This window comes from Dromaius novaehollandiae, chromosome 20 (assembly GCF_036370855.1).
Source record: "Dromaius novaehollandiae isolate bDroNov1 chromosome 20, bDroNov1.hap1, whole genome shotgun sequence".
NCBI lineage: Eukaryota > Metazoa > Chordata > Aves > Casuariiformes > Dromaiidae > Dromaius > Dromaius novaehollandiae.
Window position 1 is genome coordinate 5,352,333 of NC_088117.1, and position 20,147 is coordinate 5,372,479.

Here is a 20,147-nt window from a genome sequence, read left to right on the forward strand (position 1 = left end):
TGAGCCTCATTACCCATTACCTATATACACACACATATACATACTGATGTCATGGGCTGAGCTGCCCAAACTCTTGACAGAATACCTCTCTACTCACACTACTCTGCTTAGCAGATACCTGACCTTCTAGATCATCTGTTGCTCCCATTGCAGATCAAGATAGGTAACACAGCCAAGAACAAGCCCTTTGGTGCTGGATGTCCATTGCTGAGAAGTTACGAAATTCCACTATGGAACTGGGTGTTTTCAACAAAGATTGATTGATTAAAGCTCAGCTCAGCAACAAACCAGTCTGTGGTGACTGTCACTATGGTGAGGCCAACAAACTTCAGAAAATCATAGTCACTGGTGCTGGAGGGGACCACAGTAGATCATCCGTTCCATTTCCTTGCCAGGATCAACCTGCCCTAGCGCTTCCTGACAGACATCTGTCTAACCTACTCTTAACGCCTCTGATGAAGAAGAGTTTGTCTCCTCAGGCACTCTTTCCAGTGCTTATCCATCCTAACACTGAGAAATTGTTTCTTAACGTCTGCTCTGATTCTTCCTTTCTCCAGTGAAAGCTGAGCAAGCACAGGACCCACGGTCAGCTCACAGGACTGTTGTTTATGTGAGCTGACAGTGCTTGAGGGGAACATATTTGGTCAGAGCTCCCCCTAATCCAAAAAAACCCTGCTGAAAGTCAAAACTGTTTTCATTTCACTGGGTTCTATTCTTTATAAAATTTCCTACCCATTCAGTATGTATTTTTAAATATATTTTTTTACTGTTTGGAGAGGATTCCCTAACAGCAGGAAAATACAAATGCTGGTTATTTTAAAGAGAAGGTGTTCTCTGTTTTTCTTGAAAACGTTAGAGCGACTAGAGCCCACAGAAGTACATCCACGGAGGAGGTCTGACCAGGGCAACCTACAGAGCTACGCGGCTGTGTGCGAGGCAGAACAGGGAGGGGAAGGAGGAGGCTTGTAGCAGGGCTGAGCTGGCACCAAGGAGATGGTGCTGAGCGCTCTGGCCTGCTGGGCTGGTCGGGTGAGGGAGCCCTGGCTTGGGCTCCCACCCTGCAGAAAGCAGGCTGTGAGGGACAAAGCCTCCCCGTGCAATGCAGCAGAGGTGCTAACTCCAAGAACACATGATCCAGCAGATCCACTATTGTCTCTCCAAGGCCGTGGCTCCAAAGCTGCTTTTATTTAACATAAATCATTGCTATTGCTAAAGGGGAATATTTCCCTCTTGCCCAGCTTGTCTCTGCCCATTCACCTGTGCTGAGCAGGTGTTTTGGTGGCTGAACACCATGCCAATGCAGGCAATGCGCTGGTCTGAAGGCCAGCCCAGCAAGCCCCTGGATTTCCACCCAAATCAGTTCCCCAGGCTGGAAGGCTTTCCCCACCCAGCAGCCAGCACAAAATAGGGAACGGCAATGACTGGCCATGATCAGCACTTGAGGCATCTCACAATGGTGGGTAACTGCAGCTTGGCCCTAATCCACCTCAAACAATGCCTGGGCTCCCCAGCATGCACCTACGCATGCCTCTGGGTCAAGCCCTTCTCTTTCTCTCCGTCCTTTTCACTTCTTCCTTCTCCTCCCTGCTTCAACCACCTCTCACTTCTTCCCTGCACAACCTGCTCATTGCTCTCCCTCCCTTTCCCCTGGCTGTTTCTGCCTTCACAGGTTCACTACTCTGCTATCTTTCCAGCATCTCTTAGATACTGTGAAAAACGACCACGTTGTCCTCAATCCTTGCTACGTATACAGGTCTCTTGTCCAGCCGAATGTTCCCATGTGTGAGGAACAGCTCGTGGTGGCAAGACATCCGGGGTAAAACCACCCAGAGCCGTTGAAGTCCCATTTGCTGGAGGCTGAGCGCTTTTTGGAGCTGGTCTCAGTACACCTGCTGCGTTTGCAGTTGTGCTCGGTGCAGATGGCCCTGGGAAATGAGCGGTGTTTAAAGGTGGGAAGCAGCGTAAGATAGGCTGGCCCTGGGAGGATGCTGACAACCCAGCGTACTGTGGACAAGAAGACAGGGTAATGGAGAGGGAAGGAATCAGCTCCCTCACTTTTGGTATCCTCACGCCAGCGCCAAGGCCCCAGTTTGATGGGTTTCTCCGCTTTGAGACTGAGTCATTTATTTTAGTGGGGTAATGAATTCATGTGTAAATGTTAGATTTAGCTTTTGGCTGTCAGCTGTTCTTTCTTAAAAAAAGTAAGAAGGAGAAAGAGAGAGACAGAGCAGGCGAGGGGAGGGGTGAGAAAGAGGGAGAAGCTTTCTGGTGAAGGCTGGTAATAAATTACAGGAGCCGTTCTTGGGCTGCCAATTTAACACCATAAATCAAGCCCTGGGTATTACCCAAGTGCTCCCTGTGGAGGGCTGTCGGGTCAGAACGACCACCTTTTCAAATACTGGAAATGAAATCTTCCTAAATGCTGACCAACCCCATCCCTGCCAGAAACGGTAATTTATTGCCTTATTAAAGGGCAGGAACCAGGAGAGGACAGCAGGGGAGAGCGGGAGGAATCAGTCTCATGGCTGCCCATGGCCAGATCTGTTCTGTAGAAAGCCCCCATGCTTTCAACCCTGTGAAGGGATGAAGCAGCCCTCCTCCCCCTCACCCCATAACCCTGGCCCGAGTCTGGGGTGTCCCCACCTTGGCGTGAGCCGGTGGGTGCCCACCCAGCCTGCCACGCCGCAGGGCAGTTGTTTTAAGTTGGCGCCAGCCAGCAACTGATTCTGGTCCCCCTCTAAGTGAAGGATTTAGGAGGTCACAGCCGCAGTCATAAATGATGAAGAGGGGGATTAAAAATAGTGACTGCTCTGCACGGCTGCCTCCCTCGCCGGTACCTTGTGGCAGCAGAGTGCGAACGGTGGAGAGAAAAGGGGAGGGCAAGGGGTGTCTGCTGCGGGGGCACTTTCCAAGCGCTCATGCCTCAGTTAAAGGCACCGTGGCGAGGGAGTGGGGGCAGTGGGGACAGCACGGGACAAGGCCCTGAGACCCCTGGTAGCCAGGCCTGGCTCTAGAAGGGCACACAGAAGAGCAGGAGACATGTTACCTCCTGCTCTGCCCAGAGTCAGGTGCTCCCTGAGGAAGGGACTTCACCTTCTCCTGCCCATGTTCATCCCCCAGCTGCAGAGGGGACAGCGATTATTCACCTTGATGGCTGGTGCGGGATGAGAACTTACCCAGAGCCAGCAGAACGCTGCCCTACCTGACCTAGGAGAAAGTCAGGAGACCATGGAGAAGTGGAGAAGTAATGACACCTGGGCTGGAGGGAAGGATAAGCTTCCCAGGGCTGCTGCAGAGACAGGGTGGCTGCCTGGCTGCTGTGTTCCCATATGGGGTGATTTTGTCATAAATTCAGATTTTTCCACTCTACTGAGAACTGACCTGGGTCTGTCAGACCCTCGTCTGGGAGGATAATGAGTCCGGGACTCGATGGCCTCTTATCACCGCCTCCCATCAGTACATTGCATTCCCCCTCGGTACCAAAAGGCAGCTGCTTGGGAGATCGTGCACTGCTGAGGATGTTTGTCTCCTGCTGCTGCCACGGCCTGTCTGCCCAGGCGACTTGCTTAAGAAAAGGAGAGGCTTCGAGCCCTGGGCTGATGCCACATCCTGACCTGGTTGTTCCTGGTAGCCAGAAGTAGGGGCATGGAAGGAAGATCTTAACCCTCGTGCTTATTTCTCCCTCCTCCTCCTGAAAGCCAGGCCCAGTTTGCAGTGGTCGTAATAATAATACATGAGAAAAACTAATAAAGAAATATCCTTGTTGCTGTGTCAGGAAGCACTGTTGCTGAATAGATCCAAAGATCTGAACGCACAGTAGCATTAAACCTTCACTGGTTTAGATAAATTCTCCTGTTCTGTTGGAACAAATTAACTTTGCAAGATTCACTTGGTGTCTGTAAGGGGAGCAGGAAAGGGGTTGTTGCTGAAGGAGACTAGCAGGACAGAGCAAGCCAGGTGCCAAGATGCTGCTGACCACAGAAAGTCCTGGTTTAGGGCCACCTATGAGCTAAGTTTTTAATGTCTCCTTAATGTAAACCGTCTGGTTGGGACATCTGGCTGTCAGTGTGTCTTCTCGCAAGCAGCTGTTTGCAGTAACCTGTGGCTTTCATGGAAACTGGGTTCCCGAGGACTCCAGTGTGATGTATTTATTACAGGCAATCAACTTCCCTCTTGTCACTCATTTTTATGAGCGAACATTTACTGTGATTCGGAGGCTCATCTGATAAACATTTCAAGGTACAAAAATGAATGTCCCCTTGGGAAGGAGAGCAGTCCATCAATTAAAATCGTGTTACAAGATAGTGTCCCTTGGCAAATCTTCACTCGCCTCCCGCTTCATCAGTGCCTTCGTTTCTGTCCAAGCTCCCTGAGAAGCAGGGCTGGACAATGGCGCTTCGCTCTTGTCAAGAGCCCGGCACCGGCTGCAGCAGCATTTATAAACATTTTCTCTAGGCTGCAAGTCACATATTTCTCAAGTACGTAACAGGGACATGTGAGCTCTGCTAGGAGATCATCTGGCTGGCTGTGGAAGGCAGACTGCAGCAGCACTGACCACTGACTCCAAATGTCACTTCGTATACAGTGAGGCAATATGGGCAATTTAAATGTCACCTTGCAAACGTCTTGGCTTCATGCAGGTATCAGCCCAGATAATATCCTAAATAAGTGTGTTATATCTCCAGCAACAGAGGAAATAAGGACATGTAAGAAGAGGTGGATGGTCCCCAGGGATTTATAGAGAGGAACAATTAAAAAGGACAAACAACTTTGCAGTGTCATCAAAGAAGGAGGAAGGCGGTGGGAAGCAAGAGACAGTGGCTGCCTGTCTGACGTTAATGAGCTACCACAGAAATTACAACCAAGGCCATCTCTGTAGGAGGCAAGCCACAGGCTAGTCTGGATTTATGTCTAGGAGGAGTGAAAACTGTTGTGAGAGCTGTCATCCTGGTATTATGGATAGATTCTCAGTCGTGTCCAACAAGCAGATAGCGGTGGGGGAGAGAGAAGGAAAATCTTTTCCAGTTATTCATGGACTGCAGTTAATCATCCCATCTCACTCCATTCCTCCATGTTCCTCTTCTTCATCTTCTCAGAGAACAATGTGTTAGGATGCTGGACGAATAGCCTCTCTGAAAGCTTCAAAGCAGGTCAAGGCTATTAGAAATCTATAAGGGATCTCAAGATAGAGCTATGGCTTCTTCTGAACGTAGCTTGCTGAACATTTCCTAAAGGGTCTAAAGGGTCTTAATGTGGCAGTCTGGCAAAACAGTCTTTGCCAGGATACTCTGCCACCCCTCTGGACGCAATGTAGTCCATGTATGTGTTACTCCATTGCTGTGATCTCTCAGAATCTGCTTATTAACCATTTCACTGTACACCAGGGTATTGCAGGCAAAGCCCTTCTGCAAAGGTTGTTCTTTATAACCACAGAAACAATCCTTTACCAGCCCTCCTTAGGGCACGAAATTTATAGTAAAGAGAAAACATTTCTAGTGTAAGGCTGCATATAGGTAACAGATGAGGCACTGTTCCCTCACTGGCATCCTTGCATGGTGTCAGGCACACCACAGTACGAAAATTTAGGAAGACCTTTCTAGTACCTACATCAATAGGCCTAAATTATTGTTTTGGGAGAGGGGGAAGGCAGAAAAGGAAATCTCAAAGATATTTGAAGAATGTATGGCAACCATATACTACTGTGAGGATAAAGATCTGTCAGGTCAGATATATATAGAGAGAAATAAATAGAAGGAAATTTCCATGAAGTATCCTATTTAGTAGAGCCAACTTTACCACACACAGATTGCTCAAGCATTGACCTCTCTGATGATATCAAATAGTAAAGCTACAGACAAAAGTAATAATCTGTTAGCTGGCATCTCAGCTCTGCCATTCTAAGGGATCAAAGCTATTTTCACACACGAACAATCTTCCTGCAGCACGGTATTTGCATGTACACACATCTGCAACCACAACAGGCTGCAGGAGATGCCCAAAGACACAGCTGGGCCAGGTGGTCTTCTGCTCTAGTGTCCATGGGGAATAACTGTCTAGGTGTGGAGACAGCATGGAGAAGGATCTGTCCCACTGTGGGAGCACGGTACTGGAGGCTGCACCGTGTTTCCTGACATGGGTGGGCTCCATCAAAGGGTGCCTATGAGGGATTCTGCTGCCCTTCATTATCTGGCTATTTGCCATGTACAAATACAACAATATAAAGATAGACTTGCTATATTCCTGAAATACCTCCGTGGGCTACTGCTCCCTCCGTTTTGCAGCTCTTGATACCGAATGCATGTTGCTGACACATCATCCTTACTATATATGTACCTGCTGCATTTTTGCTTCATTCCCTCAGTCACTCTTTCCAGCCACTCACCCTACAAATAAGCAGGGCACCTGTGAATCCTAGAGGAGCCATGGTCTCATCTACCAAGATTTTACAGTCGAAGAGGATCTGAGTCAGTCTTGGTTTACACACAGCCCATTCACTCTGTACCTGCCTAATTTATGGCCCTGGGCCCTCACACAGCTTTACCAATACACTCAGCTCCTTATTTGCTGTATCGCCTGCCTGGCTTAGACTGGTTTCCCACACAGCTGCTAGACACTCCACAACTATTCATCCAAACACTGAGCCATTCCTGAACGGGGACTGGCAGTCACAGAGGACTGCAGGACAGTCTGGTGAACAACACAAGGGGATTTATCTCAGACAGAAGGCGGCAATGAGTTTCACTTCCGTAGCGATCAAACAGTGTAGCTCTCCAGCCATGTAGCAAGGGAGAAGGAAGAGAAAGAACAGGTACCTGGGCCCCAGCTCGTCCTCACTGCGCCAGACGAAGTCTCCAAATTTCTCGTAATGGGAGTTGTAGTGGTGCTGGACTCGGAAGAGCATGGAAGCAGACACCTCCATCAGCGTGTTGTAGGCTGTCTGCTGCTCCTTCCCACTGGTATAACCATTGTAGAGGTTGTAGATTTTGTCAGCTATCTCTGAAAAGGATCCAGGGGATAGAATTTAATGAACAGACAGACGGTGCCAATACAGGAAAGGGAAGAACGAGCCTTTGGTGGGGCTAGCAGGCGGGGAGGGCGGCTGGGATGGTGGCCTCCCCCACCGCTCCTCGCATGCTGCCTGCAGCGGTGTTCAGCAACCTGCACAACGTTTAGCAAGTCCTCTAGCTAACCCTGCAGTGAGTCGTCTGCAGCGAGTGGAGCCCCAGTGACTCCAGCAATGCTCCACAAAAGAACAGGAGAAGGAAGGAGAGTTGCTGGCCAGGAACCATGGCAGACGCAACCTTACCTGCCCAATTAGGACAGACAAGCTCTTCCCTAACTCACCGAGAGGAAAATGATTGCACAGCTATGATGCTTTCCCGCAGCACGGAGGATTGGGGGTGCACCCTCAGAAGCCCTACTACACACAGAGGACTGCTGGACCAGTGAGGACATGGAAACACAAGGAGAGTTTTGCAGTGAAACTGGGCGAATGAGGGATGACCAGGCCCGGGGAAACTACTGAGAAAGGATGGCAATCAGCAAGCTGGGAAGAGCAAGAGGAGGATATATGGGTCAATCGGGCCCTATGATTTATTAAAGGACAGGAAGAAAATGACATTGCTGATAACAAGATGGTAATTTAGCCAGAAATGCAGCGAATCATCATTGTGGCTACTCTAATAGAGCAGCTCAAAGACTTGTTAAACAAGAGGGTGTACTTTCTGTTGTAAAAAAGGCTCTTTTTTTGGAAATGAAAAACGCACAAAGAAACATTTCCTTCCTTTTCTTTAGTCTCATTTTTGCTCATTTTTCTTGGAAATGCTTATCAATAACCTTAAACAAAGCATTAATCAAAACTTTCTTTTGTTTGCTTTAAAAAAAGAATGAAAGAAAGAAAACAGGCAATCTACCTTTCACTTAGATGAATCTTTTTAAATTTAAAGGAGGCAAAACACTCGGGGAGTGAGGGATAGAAAAAATGGGATTTGTTTCAACATTTGAAAACCCACATGTCCAAGTGTTCTAGCTTTTATCTGTGTTTCCATTTCAGAACCAAACTAGCTGCCACTGCAGTCCTTTTAAACAGCCAGCCCTGAGAGTCCCACGCACAGCTCTCACCCCCACCTCGTCCCAGCCAGGGCTGTAGCTCAGTCTTTTTTGCAGTAAGAGATGTGGACTCTCTCTTCTTCCAGGGGACATGTCAGACGCACGTTAACGGCTCCGATGGCCATGCACAGGGAGAGATGCCGTGGCACTGTGCTGCACAGGACCACAGTAGTGATCAGCTCTGCAGTCGAAGGGACTTCGTGAGATGACTGTCTTGCAATTTGTCCTCCCTTTCCAGCACAACATCCCTGTGCCCTAATATACAGGAGCTCGCACACTGGGGGAGACGAGACTAGGAGGGGGTGCAGGAGTACAACGCATACAGGAAAAGCAAAATTAACAGGAAATGGCTTTTGTCCTGGAAAATCAGGACCTGAACACTGACCTTCTGCCTTGCTGTCGTCTACCAATGGGCAGGCTGTCCTCAGGGTGACCGTGCTCAGCTCTGAGTGTCTCCCTCGTGTATCCACTGCGTATAGGGTAAATCTGGAAGGCAGGAAAAAAAAAATCATCCGTCTTTATCCCTCAGTCCAACACTGGCAGGTTGTTATGGGAACCGGCCTTCAGAAGAGAAGGGAAAAATGTGGTCCAGGCTCATATCAGTCAGTTTTGGCAAGTCAAGGAGATGCGAGACGATGTCAGGCTTCGACGGGAAAGAACCCCGGGAAAGGAGCCAGGGCCACGGTGGCCCCACGATGCCTGTGGAGCTGCTTTTCTCCTCGCCATTAGACAGAGCACTATGGTTCATGGGGTTTTACACTACAGCCTCGTGCCTGGGAAAGGACACAAACGTCCTGGGGGCTGCTTTGCCATGCACCAATGCAAACACTATAGTGCGGTGCTGTTTGCAAGTGGGGTTCCCCTACGGCCTGCCTTAAGGAAAGGAGCAGTAACTCCTGCCTTAAGCACGCACTGTGCTGACAAGTGACAGCTCGTACACATCTTGCAAACGGCCCTTGAGGTTGTTTTTTCTCTCATTTCCTCACCAGGGTGGGGCTGGTAAAAGGGTGGGAATGGTAATTTCACACTTGAAACTAATGGAGAGCATCTGACAGTAAAATACGATTTTGGTGCCAGATGAAGCATTGAACAGGCTGTGGCTCCATGGGACGCTCGGGGATGCTGAGCTAAGAGAGCCCTGGTCAGAATATCAAAGCTTCAAACTGAGAAAGCTTCTTAGCAGCAGGGATAATGATCTTCTGCCCACTCTCCCAAAAGGCATCAGTTTCTATTTATCCTCTCCAAGCCAGGCGCAGCAATTCAAGCTGGCTTTGACAAAGTGCAGGAGCTGGCTCGCACACCTCGGAGGTCTGAAATGCCAGTGCTGGGGTACCCGTTTCCTGGGGAATAACAGCCCCGCTCCTTATCCCAAGGTAAAACTGCACAGCTCTTGAAAGTGAGCACAAAGAGCATCATAAAAGCAGCTGAAGCTTAAATGGGATTGAGAGGCTGAGGCATGTTTACTTAAAGGAGTGGTGCAAACTCCTGAGCACCAGCAACGGGGACAGAAGCAATGCCTGCCTTTCCCTTTCCCCCCACACATGCTCCCTGCCACGGATTGGCACACCGCGTGCAGCTGATAAGAGATGACATTTGCACGGTAGCAATTCCCAGCACTTCCCAGCCCAGGACATACCCTCTCAGAGCAATTAGTGTTATTTCCTTAACAATCCTTCATGTTTGAAAGGATGCCGAGGAATCCACTTGTGCGCCGGCACGACTCCCATATTGCCAGAGCTGGGTCGGGCAGGAGATGCACGTGCTGAGCTCACGCAAGGAGATGCTTTTTCAGTTCTTTTGCGTGATGTCATTTTGCTTAATTTGAGAATGTTTTTCAGAACATGTGCATCCGCGGAGCAACGTCCACGCTGCCTAACTTCACAAGCACCGCACGTGGGTTGTCCTCCCGCAAGAAGTGAGGCAGCAGCAGAGTCCTCCACAGGGCAATTCCAGCTCAGCGCAGGAGTCTAACTGCGGTGCTTCGCATCCCATTCCGGAGGAGACGCTTCCCTCGTCCTTTTTTGAATGGATGAGGGATTTAAGGTGGCCTTGAGTCGCCTACGGTCGGCAGGTAAGGCATGTTTCTATGTTTAGGCGACATGAAACACTTCCCCCAGCGCCCAGAAACCAGTGTCCGGTGATGAGTGGGGGGATCCCTGACCCAGCGAGACTGGCTGACTGTGGGAGCGACTGGAGAGCTGGGCAGAGGACCCAGGAGTCCTGCTGCCCTGGCCACGGACTAACTAGTGGGCAACGCTCTTCCTGCCTCGACAGAAACATGGTAAGCTATAAGAGGGACTAATGAGAATATTTCCTCTGCTAGCTGATCTCCGTTCCCATCCTGGGGTCACTTGCTTAGGTAGCCCCTATGGTTCTGTTGTTACGTTTTCTTTTTTGAATATGTGAACACAGTTAATGTGTAACCTCTGCTCTGACCATAGCGGTTCAGTGCGTGAGGCTCCATTAGCTCTGCGGTAATCAGTTCCAGAGCACTTCTCTCAAAAACAGCAGAATTTTATCAAAATACAATTGTAATAGTCAGCAATTAGTGCCTACAGCACCTATACTATTGCCTATGGGGTCAGGAGGGAGCATCTCCGCTTGGCAGGGAGTTAAAGCACATTTCAGCCCTTTGGATGATGTTAAAGACCTGCGTTAACCCCCTGACCGCACTTTTCCCTGCCGCCCAGCGTGTGCACACAAACAAAGTCACTCAGCTGCCAATAGCAAGAGCATTTGCAATGGTCAGGGCTGGGATCAAAAATACACCAACAAACAAGCCTTTCATTTCATCACTGTCTCAGATGGTATTTTGAAAAAAAAAAAATCAAACCCCAAATGGAAAAATATGAAAATCAAAGTGATTTTCATCTGGTCAAAAAGAAATCTTTTAACTCACCTGAAACTAGTCTTCCTTCAAAAATTTTGCAAATGAAAATATGTGAGAAGGTTTTTAATTTCCATTCATTCTCAATGAGAGACATTTTGAAAGCAGCACCAGTAGATTCAGCTTTGGTGGAAGCTGGCAGCCCCAGTAGCATGCAGCCCTTTGCACCTCTCCAGCTTCTTCCAGCTGGTGACCTCAGAGGGTTTTAACATTAATTATGGTCCAAAAGCTCACCCTGAAGCACGGTAGTATTAATAACTCTTTTTTATCAATGGTGAACAGAGATATATGGGATGAAGCATTTTGCCCAGGAGAGACTCGGTGATATGAATGGTTGCAAACGCAGAAGATTATGCTTCCAATCTCATTCTCAAACTACTTGACCACCCAGCCTCTCTGTGGCAAAACACATTTACAGCCAGTTAATCGCACTGCACAGAGTGCTGAGTTTTGTTTTCTTTCCTTTATTCGTAGAAACGGACAATTAAGAGAAGAGAGTGTGAAGACCTCCAGGTCAGCGTAAACCCTACATCCTTCCCTCTTCAGTCACAAAATGGGAGCACACACAAGGCACAGGAGCTGCCCATCGAAGACACGAGAGACCTTGAAGTCTAATACCAGTCAGTGGGCTGCCTTGGGTGGAAGAAAAAGTGGATTGGAAGAGAGAGGAATGGATTTTTTTCCTTTTCCCATCTGCCTTAAAAATGTTTTTTTCCTGAATTTGTTTTTGATGGGGAAAAAAAGCAAAAAAAATGGAACAATCGGAAAATTTTACGGGAATTTCACTGGGTTTTGAAGCAATCTCCCATTCTCCCCATTTATCTTTAGAAGAAGATGGCAGAAAAAACATTTCTTGAAAGGCTTTATCTTAAAAAGTGGCCATCCTTCAGCTTTTTTCAACCATCTCTATAGACACGAATTGCTTTATTTTCCTTCCCCAGCGCACCGAGCCCTCCAGACTGCAGAGCAGACGTTGGTGGCAGACTCCTTCCCCCAAAGAGCCCGCTCTTCCCACCTGACTCCTCACGCGGGGCCCCGGTTTCTCCCCCGCCGAGGTTCGACACGTGCCCGTCTGCCGCTGTCGCGACGCTGCCCGCTCGGCCAGGCGCCGTGCCGCCGTGGCGAAGGGCAGCTGGGCACGCTGACGGAGGGCTCCTACCTACCGCTTCCCAGAGAAACCTCTGGCAGACATCGATGCAGTCGTACCTGATTGCACAAACCCTGACACTGGCCCTTTGGATAGTTTGTGAGGAAAAACGAGGCCAAAGAGCGGTTCGGAGCGTTTCGCCCAAAGCAAAGCAGCTTTGGAGTGAAGTCAAAGCTAGAAATCAAAAGGTCCCAGACCCACGCTCAGTGCATGAAATCACGTCAGACAACCGGGAATGCCATATGGTAGCTAATGTCTGGCAGAGAGTCTTTCACAACCTAGAGGTGTTTTGTTTAGCAATAAGCTTTCCCCGATACGCTTTCTCAAGTTCTGTGTTTTCCAAAGGAGCTTGTGGCTACCTGCTACTGTCTCACATCTGAGCCTCTTGTTCACCAGCGCTCTTAGGAAGATCACATATGAACTCTGCTTTTATAGAAATACTAAGATACATTTTGCCCAAAGGGGTTCCAAGGAGTGTTTCACCACTGGAAGCATTCTTGGCAGCAATCAGCCCATCCATGCTTGCAAATGCAGCCACCTCTGCAGCGGAGCACAGCAGTTATGGGCTGTCATATAAAGTAACACCGCTTAAGTGTTTACTACTATATGCAAACCTATTGGGACCAGCAGGAACTTTCAGAGAGATAGAAAGCAATTAATATGTGGCCTCACGAAATGTCAACAACACCTTCCTCGCAGATACCCCACCCAAAGCTGGCTAAAGCCTGGATTTTATCACTAGGCTCAAGATACTTCTTGGGGGAGGAAGAGAAAGCAGGGGGGTTAAGCTTCAGTTCCTGGAATCAAGTGATTGTGGAAGACTCTCAATTGCATTTAAAAAAACAAGGAAAAGAAAAAAAACACCACAGAACAATATGTTTCTAGCTTTTCTCAACACAGAGAAAAAAAAATCAGAATTCCAAAGGCAGAAAACTGTAAGGCTGAGAACGAAACCCCAGAACGCATTACTTTTTTAAAGACAACAACACCAGCTCATGTTTTTTTAACTCCATCTCATGATGCTCATGATGTTTGAGTGCTTTACTCATGATCCTTATTTGCGGGGAGGGAGATAAGGACCTCTGCCTCTGAGAGCTGACCTCCCTTAGCTCGGCGGCCGATCTCTTTACACCGTACGGAGACATCACGGGCATTTCTGGTTTTTGCTTGCATACTGCCCTTCCTGAGCCTTCGGGCTTCTGCAGCTGGTCAATGAGATGCAGTATCACAAACAAGCTGCCTGGGCTGCAGGCAAAAGGGTCCAACAAGGAGTCCAACAAGCACTCCTCCCAGCTGCTGGACACCCATGTTAAGTAACTGAGCATGTCCACGAGAAGCTTGCTGCATGCAGTCCGCAGCTACGAGGCACACCCTGACTGTGCTAAGGGGGTCCCTGCACGAGGTAAATGGGGGACAGGGCAGAGATGCTGTTCCAGCTGCACGCCAGAGTTCAGCATCATGCAGAAATATTGTCTGATGGTTTCCAAAGTGGTGCAACTGCAACCGCCTAGTGTTAGGCTCTTGCCAACAGGGCCTGGCTGCTCAGCTTGGCTGATAAGCTTCGGCATGGTGCCTCACTCTGCAGACACGGGATCGCGTGCTATGCAGTTTGCTGCAGGACCTCGGTGCAGGGCAGACATGCCCTGTGCCTCACGCATGGTGCTATGGATTGCTCTGTCCCTGTATTTCTCCACCTACTATTTGAAAGCACTGGCTGTTGGGTTTCAGCTTCACAGGTTCAGGATTAAACTCATTAGCTTTGGAGCAACAAACAGACTGCTCCAGACAGGCTTTCCAAGGTCTAGCAAGGTGGTTCCTGCAACAGCAGTTCAGGCGGGCAGGGAACAGCACCAGTTGCTCCCAGCAGCGGACCGAAGCTCGGTGAGGAAACAGGGTCTCTGCCAGCCTCACCCTTCATCGCATGGGTAGCACTACCAGTGACTCAAGCAAACTCACATCTTGGCCTAGCTGGGGCAAGTCACCTCAGTCTTGTCTGCACGTCCGGCTGTCACCCCTCTGGTTACAGCTTATCTGGGCCCTCCGCAGCAGCCCCTGTCTCGGGGCTTGCATGCAACCAACACCGCGCAGCTGAGGCTGGTCCAGTGCGCTGACACAAACACATCACACTCCTGCTTTGCCAGCCCTTCTGGTTTCCTGTTCCATCCGAAAAACAATTTGAAGGCCTCTGTTTAAAAGCCCTCCATGGACTAGGTCTTGGCAATCTCTGCCGGCCTCCCCGCGCTCCCCACGACATCCCCTCCGCTCGGAGATGAGGCAGCTGGCCCGAGCCGGCCGCGAGGAGCAGTGATCTCAGCACGAGGACTCAGCATGAGCAACGCGATGCCAGAAAAGCTCAGATTATGCCTGGACTTGAGCGTGTTCAGAATGAAGCGAACAGGAACAGTGCCCGTAAGTACACATGTACGTAAACACGCTCCTCGCCCAGAGCCCTTCACGCACCCCCGCGCTCAGGGACCGCCAGGAGAGCACCATCCTTCCCCAGCTCTTCCCCTTCTTTATTCACCCTGGTGAAGGACTCACTACTGCAGACATTGGTGAGGACGGACATCTGGGGAGCGTTTAATGCCTTTACAGTGCTTTGAGTGAGAGATGTTGATTGACATCTGTGTGATCGTGTGTTGCGTATTGGGCTAGTTAGGGTTGTCAATCAGCAACTGGGGCTTGGAGGGTGTGAAAGGGAGACTGAGGGGGTGCGTGTGCATATTTCTTTTTTCCAGTACCTATAATGGAGCAATGGTGAGATCTTCAGTCTGGAGAGCAACAACGGACATCTTCACCTCAGTCTCTCCAGGCTGGTGGAAAAGTCAGCAGATTTACCCAGACAGCTTCCCTGAAAGACTAAAGTTGCAAGCCCTATACGGGGGAGAGCCCGTGGATGCTGTGGGGTGGGAGGAGAGCCATGGGTGTTTCATCCCGAGCAACATGGGCTGGAGGGTGCACGCTCCTGGGCACAGCCACGGGGCCATGCGGTGCCATCCCAACCCTGTCCCACCACCGTGGTTTCCGTGCGGGCTGTGGGAGGGAGCTGTCCCGCGCTCCGAGCCGCCGAGGAGCTCTCATTGACCGACGCGGAGCAAAAGCAGGACTCGCCTGCCAACAGCAGAGTCTGGGCAAGCGTGGAGAGGGGCAGGTGTCTGTCTTCATGTGAGCATTCCCACTTCAGAAACCATTACAATAAAAAAAAAAAAAAAAAAAGCAGTCCGTCCACGCAAGCCACAGGAATGCAGTTTAGCTTATTGCTTGTTGGCGACTCTGTGATTCAAAATAATTAAGAAAGGTAGAGGAGCACAACACCCGCCCCCTCGCAGCAAATAACAAGCAGACAATAAGAAAGGAGCGTTTTTTGCAAGGAGAGGATTTCTCGGTGGATTTGTTGGGCCCTGAATTCCAGGCTCACCGGTCATGTCGTGCCCACGTTTGCGGTGCCAATTCTCAAGGCGGGCTGGGTACCTTGGACCGGGGCAAGGCACATCCCAGCCCAACAGGGAGGCCCCGCAGCTCGGGATTCAGCTAAGCTTTATAGGGACGACCACATGCTGCCTCCCTGGGGTTGGCACTATCACAAGTATTACAGCAATCAGATGCTATCGCTGGGGCATTTGAAGACTGACAGGAACGCTGGGCTGGGCTGGGGACAGGGCTGGGCTCTGAGCAGAGGCTGTGTCTGCGCAGAGGGGGCAGCTGGCCGCGGAGGACGAGTTTCCATGGCTCGGTGTGTGCTGCCCACGGGGGAAAAGAGCTGCGAGAGGCAACGCTGACCTGCTGTCAGCGCCCAGCGAACTGCTGCTTATGTATCCTACCCCTTCTGGAATGGGAGTGACATTTTCTGCTTTGCATTGTCACTGCTTTTGGCTTTGCCCTTCTGCAGTGCCTGTGCTAGAAGAAGGAAACAGTGCACAATGCCATCTTGAGAATATATCTTTGAGAAAGCTCTCCTAACATTTCTACTATTTGAGAAAAGCACCCTTTTAAACTGGGTTTTCTTTTAACCATCTGTGACAGCTGACCCTACTCCCATCAGCCTGATGGAGGAAGAGGTTAGCGATAGCGCAGGTGCCGCGTCAGAGTATTGGAGCTTTGCCTTTAAATGCATACACGAGGCTGTCAGTAAACTGTTCTCGCAGTTCACACGTTTTTTTTCAGGACAGCAAATGCTGTGAGGACACTAATCGTTATCCTCCAACAGATGCCACCCTCCAATACCCGACCACAGGTGTCAGATGGAGGGAAGTAAATGTACCTGACACATCCTGCCTCAGGTGTCTGACGCTTTTTTGGAACTGCATTAAACGGTGCCCATCAAGTACCTCCGGCACAGGGAAGACAACAGGCTGCTCTCTGAAGGGAAGAGGCTGCTTGTTCGAGGAAACCTCTGGAAAAGGCAGAGGAGACAGGATTTCTGAGACGGCAAGGGCTGGTGGAACAGCTGTAGGCTGGGGAGAGGCTTCAAAGCCTGTGGGCCATTTCTGCTCTGTGGCAACCCTGGGAAAGTCACTTAGGGCTATCAACACTGGGAGATTACCCTGAGCTGCAACTAATGCCAGGTCCACGCTCAAAACAAACACGCTGAGAGTGTGATGCTTCTCACAGGAGCTGCGTGGCCTGCCGGGGAGGAGGAGAAGGTCCCTTAATGCTGATGGACTGCTGCGATGCAGGGTAGACCAGTGCCTCCCCAGTGTCACGGCCTCCCGCCGTCGCCTGCTGGGCTCAGGAAGGCAGGCGATGCTCTCCAAGACTGCACTGCGCGCACCGCGTGCCCTGCTCCGAGGAGCTTCACCAACATAAACTCATACAGTGCTGGAGCGGACACCGCAACAGGACTGATACTACCCCGAGCAACTGCTCTCCCTTGAGGTAGCGGACACTCTGTATGAGTAACATTCAGTCTCAATGTCTCATTTTCCCATCTGCAAAACAGAGATAATCATATTTTCTGCCCTACCTATTTGCTTTTAAGAGCCTTGGGCAGGGACTCTCTGACGCTGGGTAGACACCGTGCCGAGTACCCTGGGACCTCAGGCTCAGCTGGAGTCCCTGAGCCCCGCTCTATCATAGTGATGGACAGGAACAAAAATAGGGTCTATCAAGTGTAAATACTGCCAGGTATATACCTGTCTAGGTATCTTCCACAGAGAGCTCCTCTCAGTGCAGGTTGTTTTTTTTCTCTCTGTTCTTAGTAAAATTCAGCCCTTTGTCCCTGAGGCTGCTGATGGATAGTCATGGGGGCCTGTCCTTGGGAGCAGCGCGTGGACTGAGCTCCATGAAGGGGCAGGACGAAGAGACCGGCTCAGACTAGAGCCCTTGCTGAGGCACGGTTCGCAGAAGTAATACACTAAATTAGCCACGCTCTTTTCCAGAGGAGATGAGGGGCCTGCTGCCACCTGCCCCCGCAGTACAAGAGATACAGAAACTAAAGGCAGTATCAAACACCTTCCCACCTGGCCCCCAGACTCCTTCCAAGCAGTGGTTGTAGTCACTCGAAGCTGGGTGGCACTGGGGAGACAAGAAGAGGGAGGAGAGGCTTGTAGGAGACCGTTTGCTGAGTATGTCTGTGTGCACGGCTGTTCCCCAAGTAGCACTGAATGAGTTAGCTCTGGTAGAGCTGTATCAGCTTGAGTGCTGAGGAATGGGAAGATGCTGCTACATGACTTTTGAGACTGAAGGATCGCCTCCATACTGCACTGGGTCAACATACCACACTGCACGGAGTCTCTAAGAGTTGCCCTCTGCCTCTTAGCTATAAGGCAATGCAGAGCCAAAAAGCACAGAAGGCAAGGTGCAAGTGTTTGTGCTCGTTACTCCCCTCTAAGAGAAAGTCAGATGCAGCAAGTTTGAGCCAAGCTACAACGCATACTTGCTCAGCTCTCGTTCTTTGTAACACTTCATCAGTCTCTTTCTGTTTCACATCCCTGCCGAACAAGATCCAAAAAAAAAAAAAAAAGGATGAAAGTAAAAGAAAGAAACAAAGGAAAAATCCCAACCATTTCTTGCTACTGCCTGGATCCACTGCCTCACTGCTAGAGAAATTCATGGCAGGACATTCACCTCCCCAACCTCAGCCTCAATGTCTCAAGGTTGGAATGGCAGGGGAAAGATTTTCCTAGAAACGCTCTCAATAAACCCCGTCAGAACAGCAATTCCCAGTGTCACAATGGCTGTGAAAGAGGACCATGATACACAGGCCCTCTTCTGCTCCCGAGAGCCCTGCTCCTGAATGATACCTCTGCTGGAGGGTCAACATCCCACAAGGAGCTCCTTTGCCATTCATTCACCTCGCAACAGGCAACGCTAAGATTGCCTTAGGTGAAAACTTGTTTCACTAAAATCAAAGGAAAAATGCAGGTTCATTTCAGCAGGGCCAAGATTTTACCCAGGAGGTGCAGCACTGTCACTGCAGCCTTCCTGGTCTCTGCGTCCCCATGGTGCCGTCACAACCATGGGGGTGAGAGAGGCAGAAGCACTGGCTGAAACCCTTTGCCTTTTTCTCTGTCTTACAGATTTCCTTCTTTGTGACCCTTGCTCCCTGCAACCACTGGCAAGTAGCAGATAATTGGTCCCTCATCCCTCACACTCGATAAGGTTTCTATTTCCCTAGTGTGTGGCTCACGCTCTGAGTACGTCCTTTCAGGAGCAGCTTTACACCACTGATTAAGGAGGAGCACAGCAAGCCTCCCTGGAGAGACAGGCTGCTGCATTGAACAAAAGCTCCCGATGGAGACAAAATGCGGATGAGAGAACAGCTCCCTGGCATGGCAACAGGGCAGCACATCCCAAAAAGCAGCCCCCACATGAGATAATACTAACACAGCCTATGTCATAAGCCTAGGGCTTTTGCTCCTGTGCTCACTCTAGGGAACCAGGAGCCTTGGTCTTTATCAGTTTGAAGCAGCCCAGCAAATCCTCAGGATGTCCCACAGGGAGGGGCCCCAAACTTTGGAGACAGGATGTTGGCACAAAAAACAGGATCACTGAGGAATTATCAGCTTTGGGGAGGATGGAGAGAGGATGTTTGGGGTCTGTATTTCTTGGCTGTTGCGTCCTTGCTTTCTTCCTCCCGGCTGTGAGGATGAGGATTAGCAAATGTGTTCATACAGGGCAGCTACTGGCAAAGCAGCAGAAACTGGCCTGGTTCTTCTCAAATCCCACCATGTGCCTCAGGGCTTGGGGCAAGGTGTTCACCCCCCTCCACCTGGCAAGGTCAGAGAAGCTCCCAGGTCACCCAGGAAGTGAATCCTAGTGTCCTTTGGTGGAGGAAGGAACCAGAAGGAGGTGGTGCTGAGCCACTACTGGCTGATGCTTTTGTCCCTAGCAAAGCAAAAGCAGTTCATATCAGTCTGTCAAGTGCCAGAGTCACTGTTCTGCTGCGACTCACCAGGAGATCCCAAACAAGCTTTTGGACAAAGGTCAAACGAGTTAACTCCCAGTGCTGCTGGAGCAACTCCACCCACACCACGATTCATATTGGAGCCCGAGGCTGCAAATCACAGGGGCTTGTCCCGCTCCGGCTGCAGAGCATCAGCAATAGCTGGTGATGGAAGTGAGCTGTCCTGAAGCAGCTCAGCCGAGGAGGGCTTTCCCCAGGCTCTGCATCCCACATGGCTGCAACATCCTCAGCTCCTGCCACATCCTTCACACTTGCACCACAACACCCCTAGCTGCTTTCAGCTCTCCACAATACCCCAGTGCTCCCAATGCCACCTCCACCCCCTGCTACCACAAGACCCCCAGACAGCACCCTGTGTACTCTGTCATTCCCACTGCAGTACCTTCTGCCCCTGCCTCTTCCCTTAGGGAACCAGGCCTGGAACAGCTCTGCCCCACTTCTTTGACCAACAGTCACCCTGAAGCCTCAACTCTGAGAAGGTTATGTATTCACGGGTAAGCCACTACTTGGAGGTTACAGCCTGTCTTCTTCACACAAATCTAAGGCTGGGTGGCTTTTGGCCTCAGCATGCGAGTCCTGGGTAGGTCTCCAGAGAGAGA

General features: G+C 50.2%; 1 protein-coding gene across 2 annotated transcripts in view; it reads right to left on the reverse strand.

The window, feature by feature from the left end:
- ASTN2 (astrotactin 2) overlaps positions 1 to 20,147 on the reverse strand; it is a 426,223-nt gene that overhangs the window by 2,123 nt on the left and 403,953 nt on the right. For both annotated transcript variants that reach the window (XM_064523655.1, XM_026113784.2), the window contains 2 exons: positions 8,495 to 8,595; positions 6,813 to 6,996 (listed from right to left, as the gene is read on the reverse strand). In XM_064523655.1, coding sequence (XP_064379725.1) covers positions 6,813 to 6,996; positions 8,495 to 8,595 — 285 coding nt within the window. The remainder of the gene's footprint in view (positions 1 to 6,812; positions 6,997 to 8,494; positions 8,596 to 20,147) is intronic.